This window comes from Halichoeres trimaculatus, unplaced genomic scaffold (genome assembly GCF_033239565.1).
Source record: "Halichoeres trimaculatus isolate MK-OKI-2021-1 unplaced genomic scaffold, fHalTri1.1 fHalTri1_scaffold_11, whole genome shotgun sequence".
Classification (NCBI taxonomy): Eukaryota; Metazoa; Chordata; class Actinopteri; order Labriformes; family Labridae; genus Halichoeres; species Halichoeres trimaculatus.
This window is the reverse complement of record NW_027437189.1, coordinates 21,557,653-21,572,724: the sequence shown is the minus strand read 5'-3', so window position 1 is coordinate 21,572,724 and position 15,072 is coordinate 21,557,653. Positions and strand designations below refer to the sequence as shown.

Here is a 15,072-nt window from a genome sequence, read left to right as displayed (position 1 = left end):
TGTTTTTAATGAATTCGATTTTTCCCCATTTACTTCCTGCTCGTTTGTTTTGTCTTAGAATTATCTAAATGGAATAATTGCATTGCTTCAAGCACCTTTTTATTTTAAATCAAGGAAGCATTGGTCACACTGCCAAACACTGGTTCTGGTATTTTCTTCAGATAGATGCAGCCCATGTAGTGTGGATGCCAATGTAACTTTAGGATTGCTGAGTTTTTAAATTGAAGCTTTGTCAGCAAGACTTGGATTAATCTCAGTCTTGCTGACAAAACTTAATTGAATCAGGTTATTTTAATTTGGGTGGATCATTCGACTGTCAATCTGCATGACATTTCTACTGATGGAGTATCTATCAACGTGCAGTACTACAGCCTCTCTATACAATAACACAATGGGTTTGGGACAGTTCTGTTAGGTTTGAACACCTCACCTAAAATCCTCTGACAAGCCCGCGCATCATATTTTGCCCTGCCCTTGCAGCTTTATTATAGTAAAGTATGAGTATCTGAAAAAAAAGCCCAGGTGGAGACATCACTTGGGAAGCTCCCCTTAAGCAAAGCGCACAGTGCGCAAGCGTGGAACATTCGATCACTGGTGGTGTGGCTAACGGCTAGGCTACGGATCCAGCCAACATGGAGAGAAAAGGTAAATCTGAACACCGAAACGCTGCACATTTTACAACAAACGTTAGCCCAGGTGTGTGTACATATTACAGTTATTATTCCCTCTCAGTCAGTTACGTGAGGTGAAGCCGAGCTGCATACATTTAGATGGTGGTTTAAATGAACGCAACTGTCACGCACTGTTGAGCTGGAGCGAGCTACGTTAGCTCTCTAGACATTAGCTTTAGCCTCTGTGGGACATGTCAGGATTATCTTTCTAGCCAGTGCAGCCTTTCTGCTGTTTCTATTCAACATACAACCAAAAACACTGACAGTACTCACCGACATTTTGTTTAAGCTTGACTACCTAGCTTCTCGAGTGTCTAAAATTACCCTACCATCGTTATACGTGGTAGAAGATGGGGAACCAGGTTAGGCTGGTAGCTTAATGATGTTACTTAACGTTCTACGGCTTCCACTATCAAACTGAGTATTTGGCACAGCGACGGATAAACTGCAATGTCCTCTTGGTCTCTTCATAGTTCATATGATCAAATACACTTCAGCATAACATTATTTCCTGATGTGTAGGTTGAGGGTGCTGTTCCACAACACAATGACAACCTTTTATTGTCTCGAATGTTGGGTAGACATCAAAAGGTAACCAGGCATTAGCTACACAAATACTAACTGGTTTCTTCTGACAGTTCTGGCTCTCCAGGCGAGGAAGAAGAGGGGCAAGGCTAAAAAGACCAGAAAAAAGTGAGTTCAATCACCTGCTAAACTGAATCTGTCTCTTCACGTTGAATTACACACTCTAGGCATGATCCATATCAGTGGTTACAGTAAGATGTGGCTGTTTGTTGCTGTAACACACGTGCTACATGTATATTCTGGAAAACAGACACAAGGTCTTTGACTTCATGCACGTCTTCATACATTTATTTTGATCTGTGACTGTTCCAAATATTAAAGTAAAAGCCTGATTGACAGAAATAAGACTCATTGCTGGGCCCTCTTTTGCATCTATTTTTGCATTCAGTTGCATTAGTCATCTGGGCAATTATTCTAAAAGAGATGTAAGTTGAAAGCTATGTGTATAGAATGTGCAGCATGCACAGTGCCTGATATAAACTGCTCAAACCGTGTCCTTAGATCAAAATAGTTTCTAGCATTAAGGTAATACTGCATGGAGGGATCAGAATAGACTGCACAAACGTTGATCTCTGATACTTAATGTTTAGGTTTACCCAACGATCTACTAATCATGCCATTGGTGGTATCCTCTGGAGTGTTACATAACAGCGTGTGCTATATTTAAATCTAGAGAATGAAGAAGCCCACATCAGCCCACCCAAGCATGGTGTTTCATAGAAAACGGCACTATTGCAGATACTCACCTCCTGACTGCGTTACCTTCATGGCATGTCTGCTGGGTGTAAGACTCATTTGATGCTTGGAAACTAAATATAGCTTTATCATCGCATGCCATCGCTATCCTTGCATGCTGAGCAGCACATGTATGGAGGAGCAGAGACATTGACTGTCATGCTGAGGACACTGGGGGGCACAGATGCTGTCCTTAACCAGTTGTTGGGATGCTTCAAGAAACAGAAGCCACTCAAAATAAAAGCAACTGAATGTTATTTAACTGTGGTGGAAAGATTTCTATTTGGGTAGTGTCTGTTTCTGCTTTTGCCCTTTGACATTGTACATGCCTGCTTTTTTTTTTCTTTTGCAAATATTGACCATAGGTATTACATTTTTTTCTTGCAAATACTGATTGCTACTGGAAATGTTTTATCAATTAGTATAGCAAGTGAAGATGTCAATGGGATATCAAAACCCTAAATTGCTGCTGTTTTGTTGTTGGAGCACAAACACGTAGTTAAGCCTTTCTGCCTGAAATAACCGTGTCAAGAATGAATAAGTAGGTTGCGGATTATGTGGAAACCAGTAGCCCGTTTGTGAGACGCTGCAGACCAGTTTTAGGAATTTATTCGAATGTGATCTCAGCTCTCTTGGCTCCCACGGCGATGAGCAGCCTTAATCTCCTCTGGAGGAAGTAACATCAGGCCATTTGGCTTTCAAGTTAATATTAGCAACCAAACTGTTGGCAAACATGGTTTATAGGATGTAACCCATAGATACTCAGACACAGTGCATAGGTTACATGCCTCACATTTAACTATTACAACTTGAGGAAACATCTGAGTATAACAGTTTATGTTTATGGATGAAATGTAGTAAATGTGATTACTTCTCCAACTACAAACAGCTTTAAAAATATTTCTGGTTCTGCTTAGTTCAAGTCCAGAACTGGTGAGAAAAAAATGAAATAAAGCTTAAGTGAGGGATTGATCACATTAATGGCGTAACAGATGTGACAATAAAATTAAACTGGTTTATTCCGCTGTAAAGGGCAATTTATACTTAAAATGTACAATTACCCTGAGCTGTCTTATTGGAGGTGATGCTTGATTAGGTTATCCTCTCATCTTTGTCATTAATATGAGAGCATCTCTAAAGAAGTCCTGTTTCAGCAGTGTTTTATTTTTCATAATTTTATTACACAGTCAGACATTTCACACCTAACCTAAGGGAGGACTGTGCTAAAATTAGTAAAGCCATTCTTGTTTGGACTTGTTGACAGCTGAAAAGCTATGCATTAGAAAAAACAGTCTGCAAAACAGATGTCTTTAAATGTTCCCTATATGTTGCAGTGCAATGAAGGATGCAGGGATGTCAGTGTGGATCTGTGGAGGCAGAGTTTTTTTTTTTGAATATGATTAACAGAAAAGAAAATTTTTTAAACCATTTCCAGTAAACCTCTAACCCCTACATCTGCTACATCTGGTAGCAAACACATACATGCACAGTATGATGAAAGGCCAAATTTCTTCTTTTTATGTATGTGTCTATAGAAATCTATTTTTAGCACGAAGTAGATCAGCATCCATCTCAACTTACATCTGATATAGCCTCTGTTTGTTTATTTGTTCATAGTTTATTACAGATTTTTGCAGGCAGTAGCCACAAGATAATGTGTCAGAGGTGTTCTGATGTCAGCTGGTAGTACGAGAGGCATGGTCATCCAGTGTTTCTGTGGGCTTTGGCAGTTTGTGGGAAATTAGTCCACAAGGAAAGACCAGGGGCAGTGGATATTATACAGCGGCAGATCCCACTGGTTATCTCTGACAATGATTTAGCTGTTTCATATCAAACTCCACAAAAAGAGAACTAGAAAAAAATAATATATGAATAATCAGATAATACAACAAGTATTACTTGATCTCTGTACTCTAACTCAGTTCTTAGATCTCTTTGTGGGAAAGTAACTATGACAAGCGTCTTTAACAAGAAATCCCTCAAAACCCTGGAAATGTATTTATTGCTACAGGAGTCCATAAGTCATCGTTAACAAGAACTTACTTGTTTTTAGAAATAAATGCTTCATTGATTTAATTTCATATCAGCTTAAAGAAAATCTGTGTTAGTGTCAGTATATTCAAACCACATCCTGAGTCATGTTCAACATTCAGTTTCTCTCAGACTCTCTTTCATCAGGTCAGATAGGTACAGGTCCTTCACATTGCTTTCTCTCAGTGACATGTAGGCGAAACCAAAACACATGTTTGAAGTTACACTAACGCTCACAACATAATTTCCAGGTGACATCATTTAAGTGAAGAGCTTGTCGCAGACTTAAAAGTCTTGATGTCTCTTTGGCACCGCTGTTTGTGAGAACAATGCCAACTGCCACGCTCTTGCTTTGTCTTGACACATGTTACTTGCAATACAATAAGCAGGAATTGGGAGTGGTTTAACTGATAGAGCTGACTAGAAAGGTTGTTCACCAACTCTGCAGAATAAATAAAAGGTGTTACTGTCATCAGAAGCAAGACATGCACAAAGCTCTTTTTTTGTCAGATATTTGTTGGTGATATTTCTTTTTTAACCTCACTGATGGTTTGTGTTCTGTATGTGTTTGTTCATCAGGCAGCCAGGCAGCGCCAGAGCTCGACAGCCAACCCAGCAGGAAGTCTCACCTCAGGAACCTGAGGAACCTGAAGAGATTCTTGGCTCTGATGATGAGGAGCAGGAGGACCCCAATGACTACTGCAAAGGTGAGGTGCACGTTGCGACTCGTTGTTTCTTCCTTACCACCAAATAAAGACAGTTTATGAAGATGTTTAAACAAAAGAGGTGTTTTCTGACTTTGTAAGTTATTCTTATGTCTCCATCCATTTCTCCTCATTAAGGTGGCTACCACCATGTGAAAGTAGGAGACCTTTACAACGGAAAATACCATGTGATCCGGAAACTTGGCTGGGGACACTTCTCCACGGTGTGGCTCGCCTGGGACATTCAGTACGAGAAACATTTTTACTGCATTATTTTTTTTAGACCATTCAATTTTTAAACCTGGGTTTGGAGTCAGATTCAGCAGCAGCTGACACCACTGTAGTCAAGACCTTCTCTTTGGAGGGTTTCCTGTTAGTGAACATAACTTGCTCTGTGGTTACAGGGTGAAAAGGTTTGTTGCAATGAAGGTGGTGAAGAGTGCTGAGCACTACACAGAGACGGCTGTGGATGAGATCAAACTACTCAGATCTGTAAGTAGCTTCAACGGAAGCTTCAGGGAGTTTTGAACGCATAAAAAAAAGACCAGATTGTTAAAAAATTATGCATCGTATTGTGTTTATTTTAAAAAGTATTAAGCTACTATGGATAAGGTGACATGTTTGAAAGTGCTGTAATGCTAGCAGAACATATGCCAGTCTAAATCCTGTTGTTTTGATCATATTTCCTAAGGTACGAAACTCAGACCCTGATGATCCCAAACGGGAGATGGTGGTCCAGCTGCTAGATGACTTCAAGATCTCTGGAGTTAATGGGACGCGTATCCTTTATGAACAAAAGTGCTACATAATGCTTTCTGGTGTCATTTATTGACTGAGGCTTGTTAACAGCTTTTTTTCTTGATAGACTTTCGTTTGTGTCCCATAAAAGTACACTTCATTTAAGAAGAAATTGTTGCGTCTTGTGGTGTCAAATTTAGCTGGAAAGCAGAATGTAGGCAGCAAAGTAAACAACAGGTGATGGGTACACTAAATAATCTCCACCCATCACAACACTTTGGCTGAGTAAGATCCTCTGAATGCCACAGGGATAGCTGTAGCTGTAACATGAGACTGCCTAACAACACTCTACTGTGTGCACTCCTGTGACCTGCCCTGCCTTCTTTTCAGTATAAATAATACTGCTCCTCGTGTGCATGAGAGGTAGGCAGGCAGGTAGATAAACAGGCAGTTTCTGTTTGTTTTTTTCTTATTTTTTATTTTAGTTTAACTTTACTTCTATGGGGTTATTAATGCCTTAACTTCTGCGATCTTCAGATGTTTGCATGGTCTTTGAAGTGTTGGGGCATCACTTATTGAAATGGATAATTAAGTCCAATTACCAGGGGCTGCCTCTGCCGTGTGTGAAAAGCATCGTGAGACAGGTAACATAAGCTCTTCAGTGTCACACCTTCAGTGATAGTCTCAATAGTTTACTCAAGCATTTAGCCTTCAGGCTGTGCAAGGAAGAAACTGCATGGTCTGATTATCAGGCATGAATCAATAAGCAAGCAAAACAAGCATCTGAGTGTTTGAAGCGTTTGAGCATAATGAAGCAAGTAACTAATTTGGCAAAATATTTCAAAAGACTGGGACCAGGATTCTTATTCAAAAACAGAGATGAGGTTGTGTTATGTGAAATGGTATATGTCAATGACAGTATCATATTTGAGACATTTAACCTAAATATAGATGATCAAACAGCCAGCCAGAGCAAAATACAGCCTCATTTAAGATATATGACTAATTCAAATAAGTGTTTAAGCTGCCTGGGGGAAGTAGATGTCTTAAACCCAGATACTTTCTAGAATAGAGAGCTGGATGGAATATTACACATAGAAGATCCAGCTACAGTAGAAACATGGATTTCAACCTGAAGCTGCTTTATTAAGTCATTTTACAGGTGATATTTATATGGTCTGTTTTGAAGAGGAAAAGACCTGTCGGAATTTAGTTCTGTGAATAATAAACAGCATAGATTTCCAAACGTTAGACATTCTCCTGAAAAACAAGCTTAGTGAAAAGTTAGCAGGAATAAGACTGTGTCAGTAGAAGATAGAAAATTATAACAAAATATCAATCTTATCAGTTTAGCAAAAATGGAAGGTATTTCACCCATATTTGTTTTTCAAATTTGGCACCAAAACAACCCCTTTTGTAAATCACCAGAGGGCACAGTGTATTATAATCTCAAAAAGAGACTTTGGACTGGGTAATCATTCCCCATTCTCTCATTTTGCAGGTACTCCAAGGCCTGGACTACCTGCATACAAAGTGTCAGATCATCCACACTGACATCAAGCCAGAGAATATTCTGATGAGTGTTGATGAGCCTTACGTCCGCAGGCTGGCAGCTGAAGCCACAGAGTGGCAGAGAGCTGGGGCACCTCCTCCCTCCGGTTCAGCAAGTATGAAAGACTCACACACAGACACTTGTTTGTATTTACATTCATGAGCACAATTTGTACTCATCAAATGTTCTCTTCTCAGTAAGCACAGCGCCTGCACCCAAACAGGTATGTCTTTCATCAGTTGCTTTTTGCATAGGACATCCTCTCATTACACATTGTTAGCAGTCCCATAAATATGCAGCTATCCCCATGAATAGTTTTATGTCTCATTTGTGTTACTGACAGACGGTAAAAATGTCCAAGAACAAGAAGAAAAAGATAAAAAAAAAGCAAAAGCGTCAGGCAGAGCTGCTGGAGAAGTGCATCTTGGATTTAGAAGAGATGGAAAAGACCACAGAGATCCGAGAGGAGGAAGACGATGAAGATGAGGACCCACAGTCACCAAAGGGACGAGCCTGTGCTCCTCTCAGACAAATGTCTCTGCAGGAGCTGGGAAATGAGGAAACAGAGGGTAGGAGGCCAACTGTAAAGTGTGCTTGTTGAATTATGACTTAAAGTTCTGTAATAAAAGGCGTTTACATCCTGCTCCTCTTCCATCTTCTCTGACAGAGAGCAGTTTAGGTGCCGATCCAATGAGGACAGGACCAGAAGCAGTGCCAGAGGTAAACTGCAATGGCCACGTGGAAGTGAACCAGAGGCAGTGCCAGTGGAGAGACGAGGACCAGCACAATGGCAACACAGAGCCAACAGAGAAACACACCAGTCAGGAGGAGCAACGCACGGAGTCTCCTGTCCACGCCATCTGCAATGGAGTGGACGCAGCAGATCTCAAGGAGCTGGATGTCGACACGGGGGAGGGCAGGGGAGCTCACAGCAGTGGAGTCACAGAGAGATGCCTTAGTGCTGGGCTGGAAGATGAAGAGTTGGAGCAAGGCATCTTACAAGAGGAGAGAGAGGACTGTCAATACACAGCAGAGGACAACCTGAGAGATGGTCAGTCGGATAAAATTAGCACACCTGTCAGTTGCGTAGAGGTTTTGTGTAAGCTCTTTTTTCTCCAGCTCAGCTGCCGGGGAAATGTTTTGGAAAGCTTGTCCATGTGAACACTCAGATATTGATCATTGCCTGTCCTTTATAAGATATATAGTCCACCATTACCCCTCTGTCCGTCTCTGCTCTGATCTAGGCAAACTTTCAGCTGGATCTCTGCTAGTTAACCCCCTTGAGCCACTCAATTCAGACAAGATCAAGGTCAAGATTGCTGACTTGGGAAATGCCTGCTGGGTGGTGAGTGGCACTCTAATGATCTGAGGGATTTCCTGCTTAGTGGTGAATCTGTACTGTGGGGGTCATGTTTAGTGTTATCTACCTACTAAAATAGAATATGTTTCTCCCATTGTGACAGCACCCAATCTCTTGAAGTGTTTTAACACAGACATTTTGGACTCTTTTTTTCCAAGTATACATTTTTGTATTCTCTCTGTTCCTCTTCCAGCACAAGCACTTTACCGAAGACATTCAGACACGACAGTACCGCTCCTTAGAGGTGCTCATTGGCTATGGATACAGCACACCGGCTGATATATGGAGCACAGCCTGCATGGTGAGACTTTAAAATGACAGTCTATGATTGGGCCATTAAAAACTAAATGGGTGTTGTGTTATTGGAGTGCACCAAACCCTTTAAAGGCGGACATTAGTTTTACTTTATTCCATTCAAATGTGAAACTATGAAAGCATTCATGCTGTCTACAAATTGAAGGTCCCCCATCTTTTTGAATTTACAGTGCATGTTATATTCAGACATCATTATCCAGGTTATGTGTAGTCATCTTGAAAACACGCAGGCTGCTAGAGACAGCTGTGATCTCACAATGAGAAATTACTGTACTCATCATTCTGTTTTAATTGAGCACAAATAAAAACAATAGCGAGGCCACCATTTACACGTCCTTCTTAACCTTTAGGTTGAGAAAATTTACCTGATATGAAGTTTCTGAACATCCTTCATAGAATTATTTCATGTTTAGCATCAATACTAAAGTGGGACTTAATTTGTCTTGCACATACAAATTTCTGAAACTTTTCAGTAAGCTTATGAAATTAGCATTTCTCACAAACTTCAAGTCTAGACTGAACTTTTTGGTTGTCACTTTGTTCATGATTTTGCAATACAGGTTAGAAAACCTGGTAGAGTACATCCAAATTTGCTATTTTGATCATGTTTTCATCTCTCATTGTGGTTTATGGACCTTCATAAACCCTCACAGGGTATGATACATTTGAAAATACTTAAAAAGAAAGCACTAGCATAATAAACAAAATACCATTTTAGTCTTTCTCTTTTCATTTTTGCGTTTTTAAGGGTTGACGTCCTCAGCAGTGTTATCAAAGAGTATCCAGTGTGAGAAATGTTTCTTTTTGATACGCTGTCTCTTCCTGTGTTTATGATAATTGTGTTGTCTCCACAGGCCTTTGAGCTCGCCACAGGGGACTACTTGTTTGAACCACATTCTGGGGAAGATTATTCCAGGGATGAAGGTATTGCTGGGACTTCCTCATCCTGTATTTTCTTTTTTATCCTGTAACAACTGCACGGCATTAATCCCACAGTGCTAAATATAGCAGTATAATGGAAATGTATGCTTAAGTTATAAAAGCATTTAGCAGTAATGGTAGCTTTAAAGTCATTACAGCTCTGAAAGGCTTGATGGTGTTTTTCATTCGTCACTCTCATCAGGTTTTATTGCCAGTATGAATAATTTAAATTCAGACACTGTTATTGTTTAACAGTAAGCCTGGCAAATTATAAGTTACACTTCAGATGACTGTAGAACTAGAATAATAAGCTGCCGAGTGATTTCATTCACGTTTCACAGTCTTAAATAAGTTACTTCATTATAGTGTTACACATGTCGTCAAGTTCAGAAATCTGCAGTATGAATTTTGTGATGATGAGTTCAAACATTCCTGTGTTTATTTCCTCTCTAACACTTCAAAACGTCATGCTGTGTTCCCTGGAGATGGGGCCCTCGTTCATTTCCTCACTCCTCTTCACTCCATCTCCTCCTCACTCTCACTCCATGTTTCCTTGTCCCCCTCCTTGTGCTTTTTTTACTGTTTATGTTGGCTTGCTGCTTAGCATGAGGTTTCTGTATGGACTTGATTCTGATGCAGCACGCCAGGTATGTGCTGAGATCTAACTCTCAGTTTATGGACACAAACCCTGCAGCTATGAATCTGCTTTTGCACCTCCTTTGCATGAACTCACAGAGTTATTTTTTTTCCAGAGCTTTCTGTTGTTGTGCTATTTTAATTTGAATTCCATATCACAAATTCTCCATGTTCTCTTCAGGATCCAGTGCATATAGCTTTTGTTAGCTTTGCTATTGGTTGTCTTTTAAATCTGATTGTCTTTGTGGTTTGGTTTTTAATGTGGAAGTAAATGGCCAACATGCTGTAAATGTGGCATTTAAAGCGTTGAACACACTATAGGCTTCCTGTCATTTTCACCCCCTTCATCCATTGTTCCGGATGACTGTTTGCCATCTGTCTCCTGTCCCCACCTCATCCTCATTCTCTCTGAACTGTACCCTCCTCTGCCTGTCTTCTTCCCCCTCTTTCTCTGATGTGCCTCATTTCCAGACCATCTTGCTCTCATGATTGAGTTGCTTGGTAAAATCCCTCGTCACTTTGCTCTGAGTGGGAAATACTCACAGGAATACTTCAACAAGAGAGGTATGCCACCCCTCTGTCAATGGCCGGCTCAGGGAGCAGTGGATGGCGGGTGAAAGGAGGGAGAGGTCTTGTCAGCACACTTTGAGCCTCCCAAGTTGATGTGTGTGTGCTACTGGGCTACACATTCAGCAGATCAATAAACATCTATTACTTTGAACAGTGCCATCAGACATTGATTCAAGTGTCAGAAGTTCTGCCAAAAAGTGCCTGGCTGTGGTCCTCTTGGCTGCTGCCAGAGAACTTGGCCGGAAGCTTGATTCTGTAATGAGTCCTGTAGTGGAAATTCACATAAATTGTAAGGGCAAATGAAAGAGAATGCATTAAAGTAAATTCAACGGAGAAAAAGTCGCAAAAAAAGGAAGATACTCAATGCACCCTGCATTTTTGTTAAACCTTCTTCTTGTCTTTTTATCTCTGATTTATAAGACGAGTTTTGCAGAAAATAGTAAAACTTTGGGCTACTAACGGAACTGCTAGATGGTGGAGCTGGGACGACATGCTCTTCTCATGATTTGATTCTATTATGATTTTTGAGGGGCAGATTTGATTTAAATTGAGATTCTTCAATACTTTAGTTTGATTTTTTAACACCAGACCACGTGAAAAAGTTAAATGATGATGATAATGACTACAGACTTTATCCGGAGTTATATTTTCCCATGAAATGCACATCACGTGAATCAGAGAGAAACATTTCACCCTCTGCTGGAGAAAAGTGGTAACTTTTTTCCAATCCAGTTTATAAACAAATGAAATGAAGAAGTTGAATTTGAAAAAGAAAATACATTTTTTGACAAAGAATCCTGATTTTGATATTGGCAAACAAAAAATACCGATATATCGATTTTTGATTTTTTTTTCTCCCACCCCTACTACCTGGAACTACCTCCCAGTCTCCATAGCTGGAATACTCTAAAACAATCCATTATAACACTAGGGTGCATTTTCCTTTTTTTAACTATGTGATTACATGAAGTCGAAAGTATCAGAAAAGTGTTGGGTGCTCTGTTTACACCCAAAATGTTTCTGTGAGAATCAGCATCAGGGGCTTCAGTAGCTGTCCCCAGCAAGCATCAAAACTTCTGATGTCAGTGTACGGACTAGGGATGGCCCGATACTGATACCAGGTATTGATATCAGGCTGATACCAGCCTTTTTTCAAGGTATCGGTCCTCGAAAAGGGTGCAGATACCGGTTGCAGATACTGAAGGCAAAAAAATCTCTCGTCGAGCAAGTCCTCCTCGCCACTAGATGCTGCTAATTGCTGCGATTTAACACCACTGCAAATGTGCGCCAGGTCCTTTTCAGACAACATGAATGAACCAGGAAAAGTTAACAGTTAAACTTTTTTATATTGCACTTTAGTTTACTTTAAAAAATACTTAAACTCTGACAGTTGTTAGTTTTATTGTGCACTTTTAATATATTTTTTTTAATATTTATCAAAACAATTCTAAACTCAGAGAGAGTTGTTTTTGTTTTATTTGGACTTAATGTTAGAGTGACTGTGCTGTATTTGATCAAAATGATCTGTCACTGTTAATTGAAATTTTATGTATCAAAAGTAGTAGTATCAGTATTCTGAATTGGTGAGTACTCAAGAAGGAGTACTTGTACTGGTATCGGTCTGCATAAAAAGTGGTATTGAACATCCCTAGTATGGACCATTATTGACAGTTAAGAGTGATTTCATTGCTTTAGTGTTACATCCTGAAATATACATCCCCAACTCCAAAAAACATTAGCATGCTGCGTGAAATATATCAATATAGTGCAATGACAACAAATCAAATGAAATGCTGTTTTTAGAGAAATAGATGCTCGTTTATCATTTAATAACAAAAACATGTTAAAGTAGAAATTGAAAGACAGGGGAAATTAAGCATACTATGGTATGCAATATTTTTTTTAATTTTAATTTGTCAGCATTTTACGCTGTGTTGCAACTTTCAGGGAATTTGGATTGGTATAAAACCTGGATGTAACTTGTACAAATACAGTTTTGACCAGATTGAGCAGTAAAAGGCTGACCTATTGGTATTCCATGTAAGTTGTATAAAATAGTCCCCTGTTAGCCAGGCGTCATAGTCAATAGTTAATTTGTATGAAATCTGATTGGAAAAACCTCACAGGTCTTTTAAATGTCTCATGGCAGTGCTTCATGGTCTGATTTCTATCCTGCGATACAATGTGTGCTCTCATTGTGACCGCTCTCTTTTCAACCCTCCACCCACGTACCCAGAGTGGGCCTGTAAAGAGGACACTGTCTGACAATCTGTTTGTCTTGTCTGTCTTCCCCTCTCCTCTTGCAAACTGTCGACCCTGTAGACCATATAGCGCTGATCATTGAGCTGCTGGGGAGTATCCCACGCAAACTCATAATGAGCGGCAAATATTCCAAGGATTTTTTCACCAAGAAAGGTAAAGATAAGAACTAGTGTCTGGATTTTCATTTTTATTAAGATCATATCCTTTTTATCACAGTGGATTCACTTTTTCCCAGAGTTAAAGTGATTTATTTTACTTATTCTCCTAAGCGCTAAGTAGTAAACTCACTGGTAACCAGAATGACAAAGTGATCAGTATCTTGTTGTTAATTTCTACTTTAAATGTTGCAGGGTTTGGTTTGGTGTTTTCTGACTGTGGATGTTTGCAGGTGAATTAAAACACATCACCAAGCTGAAGCCATGGGGCCTGCTGGAGGTGCTGGTCGACAAGTACGAGTGGCCCCGTGAAGAAGCAGAGTGCTTCACAGACTTCCTGATTCCCATGCTGGAGCTGATCCCAGACAAGAGAGCCACAGCTGCTGAGTGCTTACGCCACCCCTGGCTCGCCCTCTAGTGGACACCTCCAGCCCTTGCACCTCCCTTTCCTCCCTCTCTCTCCAGAGACTGCAACAGATCACTTTCCAGTTTGGGCATATCAGATGAATATTTATTTCTCTTTTCGTTTGTTGTTTTGGATTTCTTACGTTCTTCGTTATTGAACTAATGCTTCTGTGTATGTTTGTATTTGTTGGTTCTTCTCTTGGTGTGACGGCGTTGGGAATCCAGTAGATTATATTACTTTGTGCTCATGTTGGCTCCAACTGCTGTGCTCCGTTCAGACACCCAACTAAACAAACCTGTAATTGTACTGCTAGTGACTCATCCTTGTTTGTTACTCTCCTGCACTAAAACACAAACAAATCAAGGATATGTAGCCTTTATTGGTCATTTTTGTTCCCTTTAAGAGGACCCGCTTTCACCTCTTTCCTCGTACATTTTCATTAGTGCTGTGTTGTTTTTTAAATGGGTTATTTTATCTTATATTATACATGTAAGGTATATATTTTGTAAAATAGGCTTAGGAAGTTGCACACTGGGCTGACATTCACACTGACCGTGGTGATAGCATTTCTGCAGTTAGACACTCTAGTTTACCTGAGACGTTCACTGTCTGAGGGAGTAGGTCTTATTATTTAGACATAACAGACCTGATGTTGGTGTAGGTTAGTTGGTTATAATATATGAGATCGTTCATTCTCATGGGAGGCTGGTATTCTCATACACAGATCACAATTCAGGAATCTAGTGTTTTCAGAGGTTTCAACTCGTTAGGAAGCCCAATCGAAAGGAAAGAAGAGGAAATAAACTGTAAATATCTGTACCAAAGAGTTTGCCTTTATGTATATTACAGTCATGTACAGTTTTTAACAAATCTTATATCTTAGCTAAAATTATTTAGCTGGGTAGCTGTGTTTTAATAAAGCGTATGGAAGATGTGTTCGAGCTCAGTTGTATGTATGTATGGCCAACTGTCCAATAATCTCACTGTTTTTAGAAATGGTGAGATCTGGTGTTACTTCATGGTGTCCAGAATTGACTTATCAAAGTACACTATCTGTTCGAGTCAAGGAAAAAAAAACAAAATTTACATGAGTTTCAGACTCAAGATCTTAGGTTTTATGTGAGCTGTCAATTAAAAAATGTATTACACACCAAACAATAAAACAGATGTTCATACAACAAATTGATGGAGCCTCTTTTTGTCATTTTATTTAATGTTTGAAACAAGGCTTGATAACCTCACAGGTCTGCCTGGAATGGTGGGGTGGTGAGGGGATAATACATCACAGGTAACCTAAGCACCAACCGTGAAAACAACAGAAATAAAGCGCATAGGTTGTATCTCAGTTTAATCAAACTGTCAGGTGGTTTCTTTTTGTTGCTATCGAAGTGCATCACACTGGTCCTCTGGATGTTCATCAAGAGTTTTCTG

General features: G+C 39.8%; 1 protein-coding gene across 1 annotated transcript; it reads left to right on the top strand.

Moving 5' to 3' along the window:
• Positions 1-508: 508 nt before the first annotated feature.
• On the top strand, positions 509-14,821 carry srpk1a (SRSF protein kinase 1a). The gene is made up of 16 exons (XM_074681575.1): positions 509-645; positions 1,310-1,364; positions 4,602-4,729; positions 4,865-4,973; positions 5,131-5,218; positions 5,418-5,505; positions 6,002-6,108; positions 6,966-7,131; positions 7,214-7,239; positions 7,360-7,585; positions 7,684-8,067; positions 8,261-8,361; positions 8,570-8,677; positions 9,546-9,615; positions 13,141-13,233; positions 13,469-14,821. The coding sequence occupies exons 1-16, from the start codon at positions 633-635 to the stop codon at positions 13,651-13,653; spliced, it is 1,947 nt and encodes a 648-aa protein (XP_074537676.1). The 5' UTR covers positions 509-632; the 3' UTR covers positions 13,654-14,821.
• Positions 14,822-15,072: the final 251 nt, after the last annotated feature.

Bases quoted from the DNA above. Each gene is read 5' to 3' on its own strand.
- srpk1a (XM_074681575.1), top strand. The intron at 7,586-7,683 runs GTAGGAGGCCAA...CTTCTCTGACAG, and splicing joins GGGAAATGAGGAAACAGAGG to AGAGCAGTTTAGGTGCCGAT. The intron at 9,616-13,140 runs GTATTGCTGGGA...TCGACCCTGTAG, and splicing joins AGATTATTCCAGGGATGAAG to ACCATATAGCGCTGATCATT.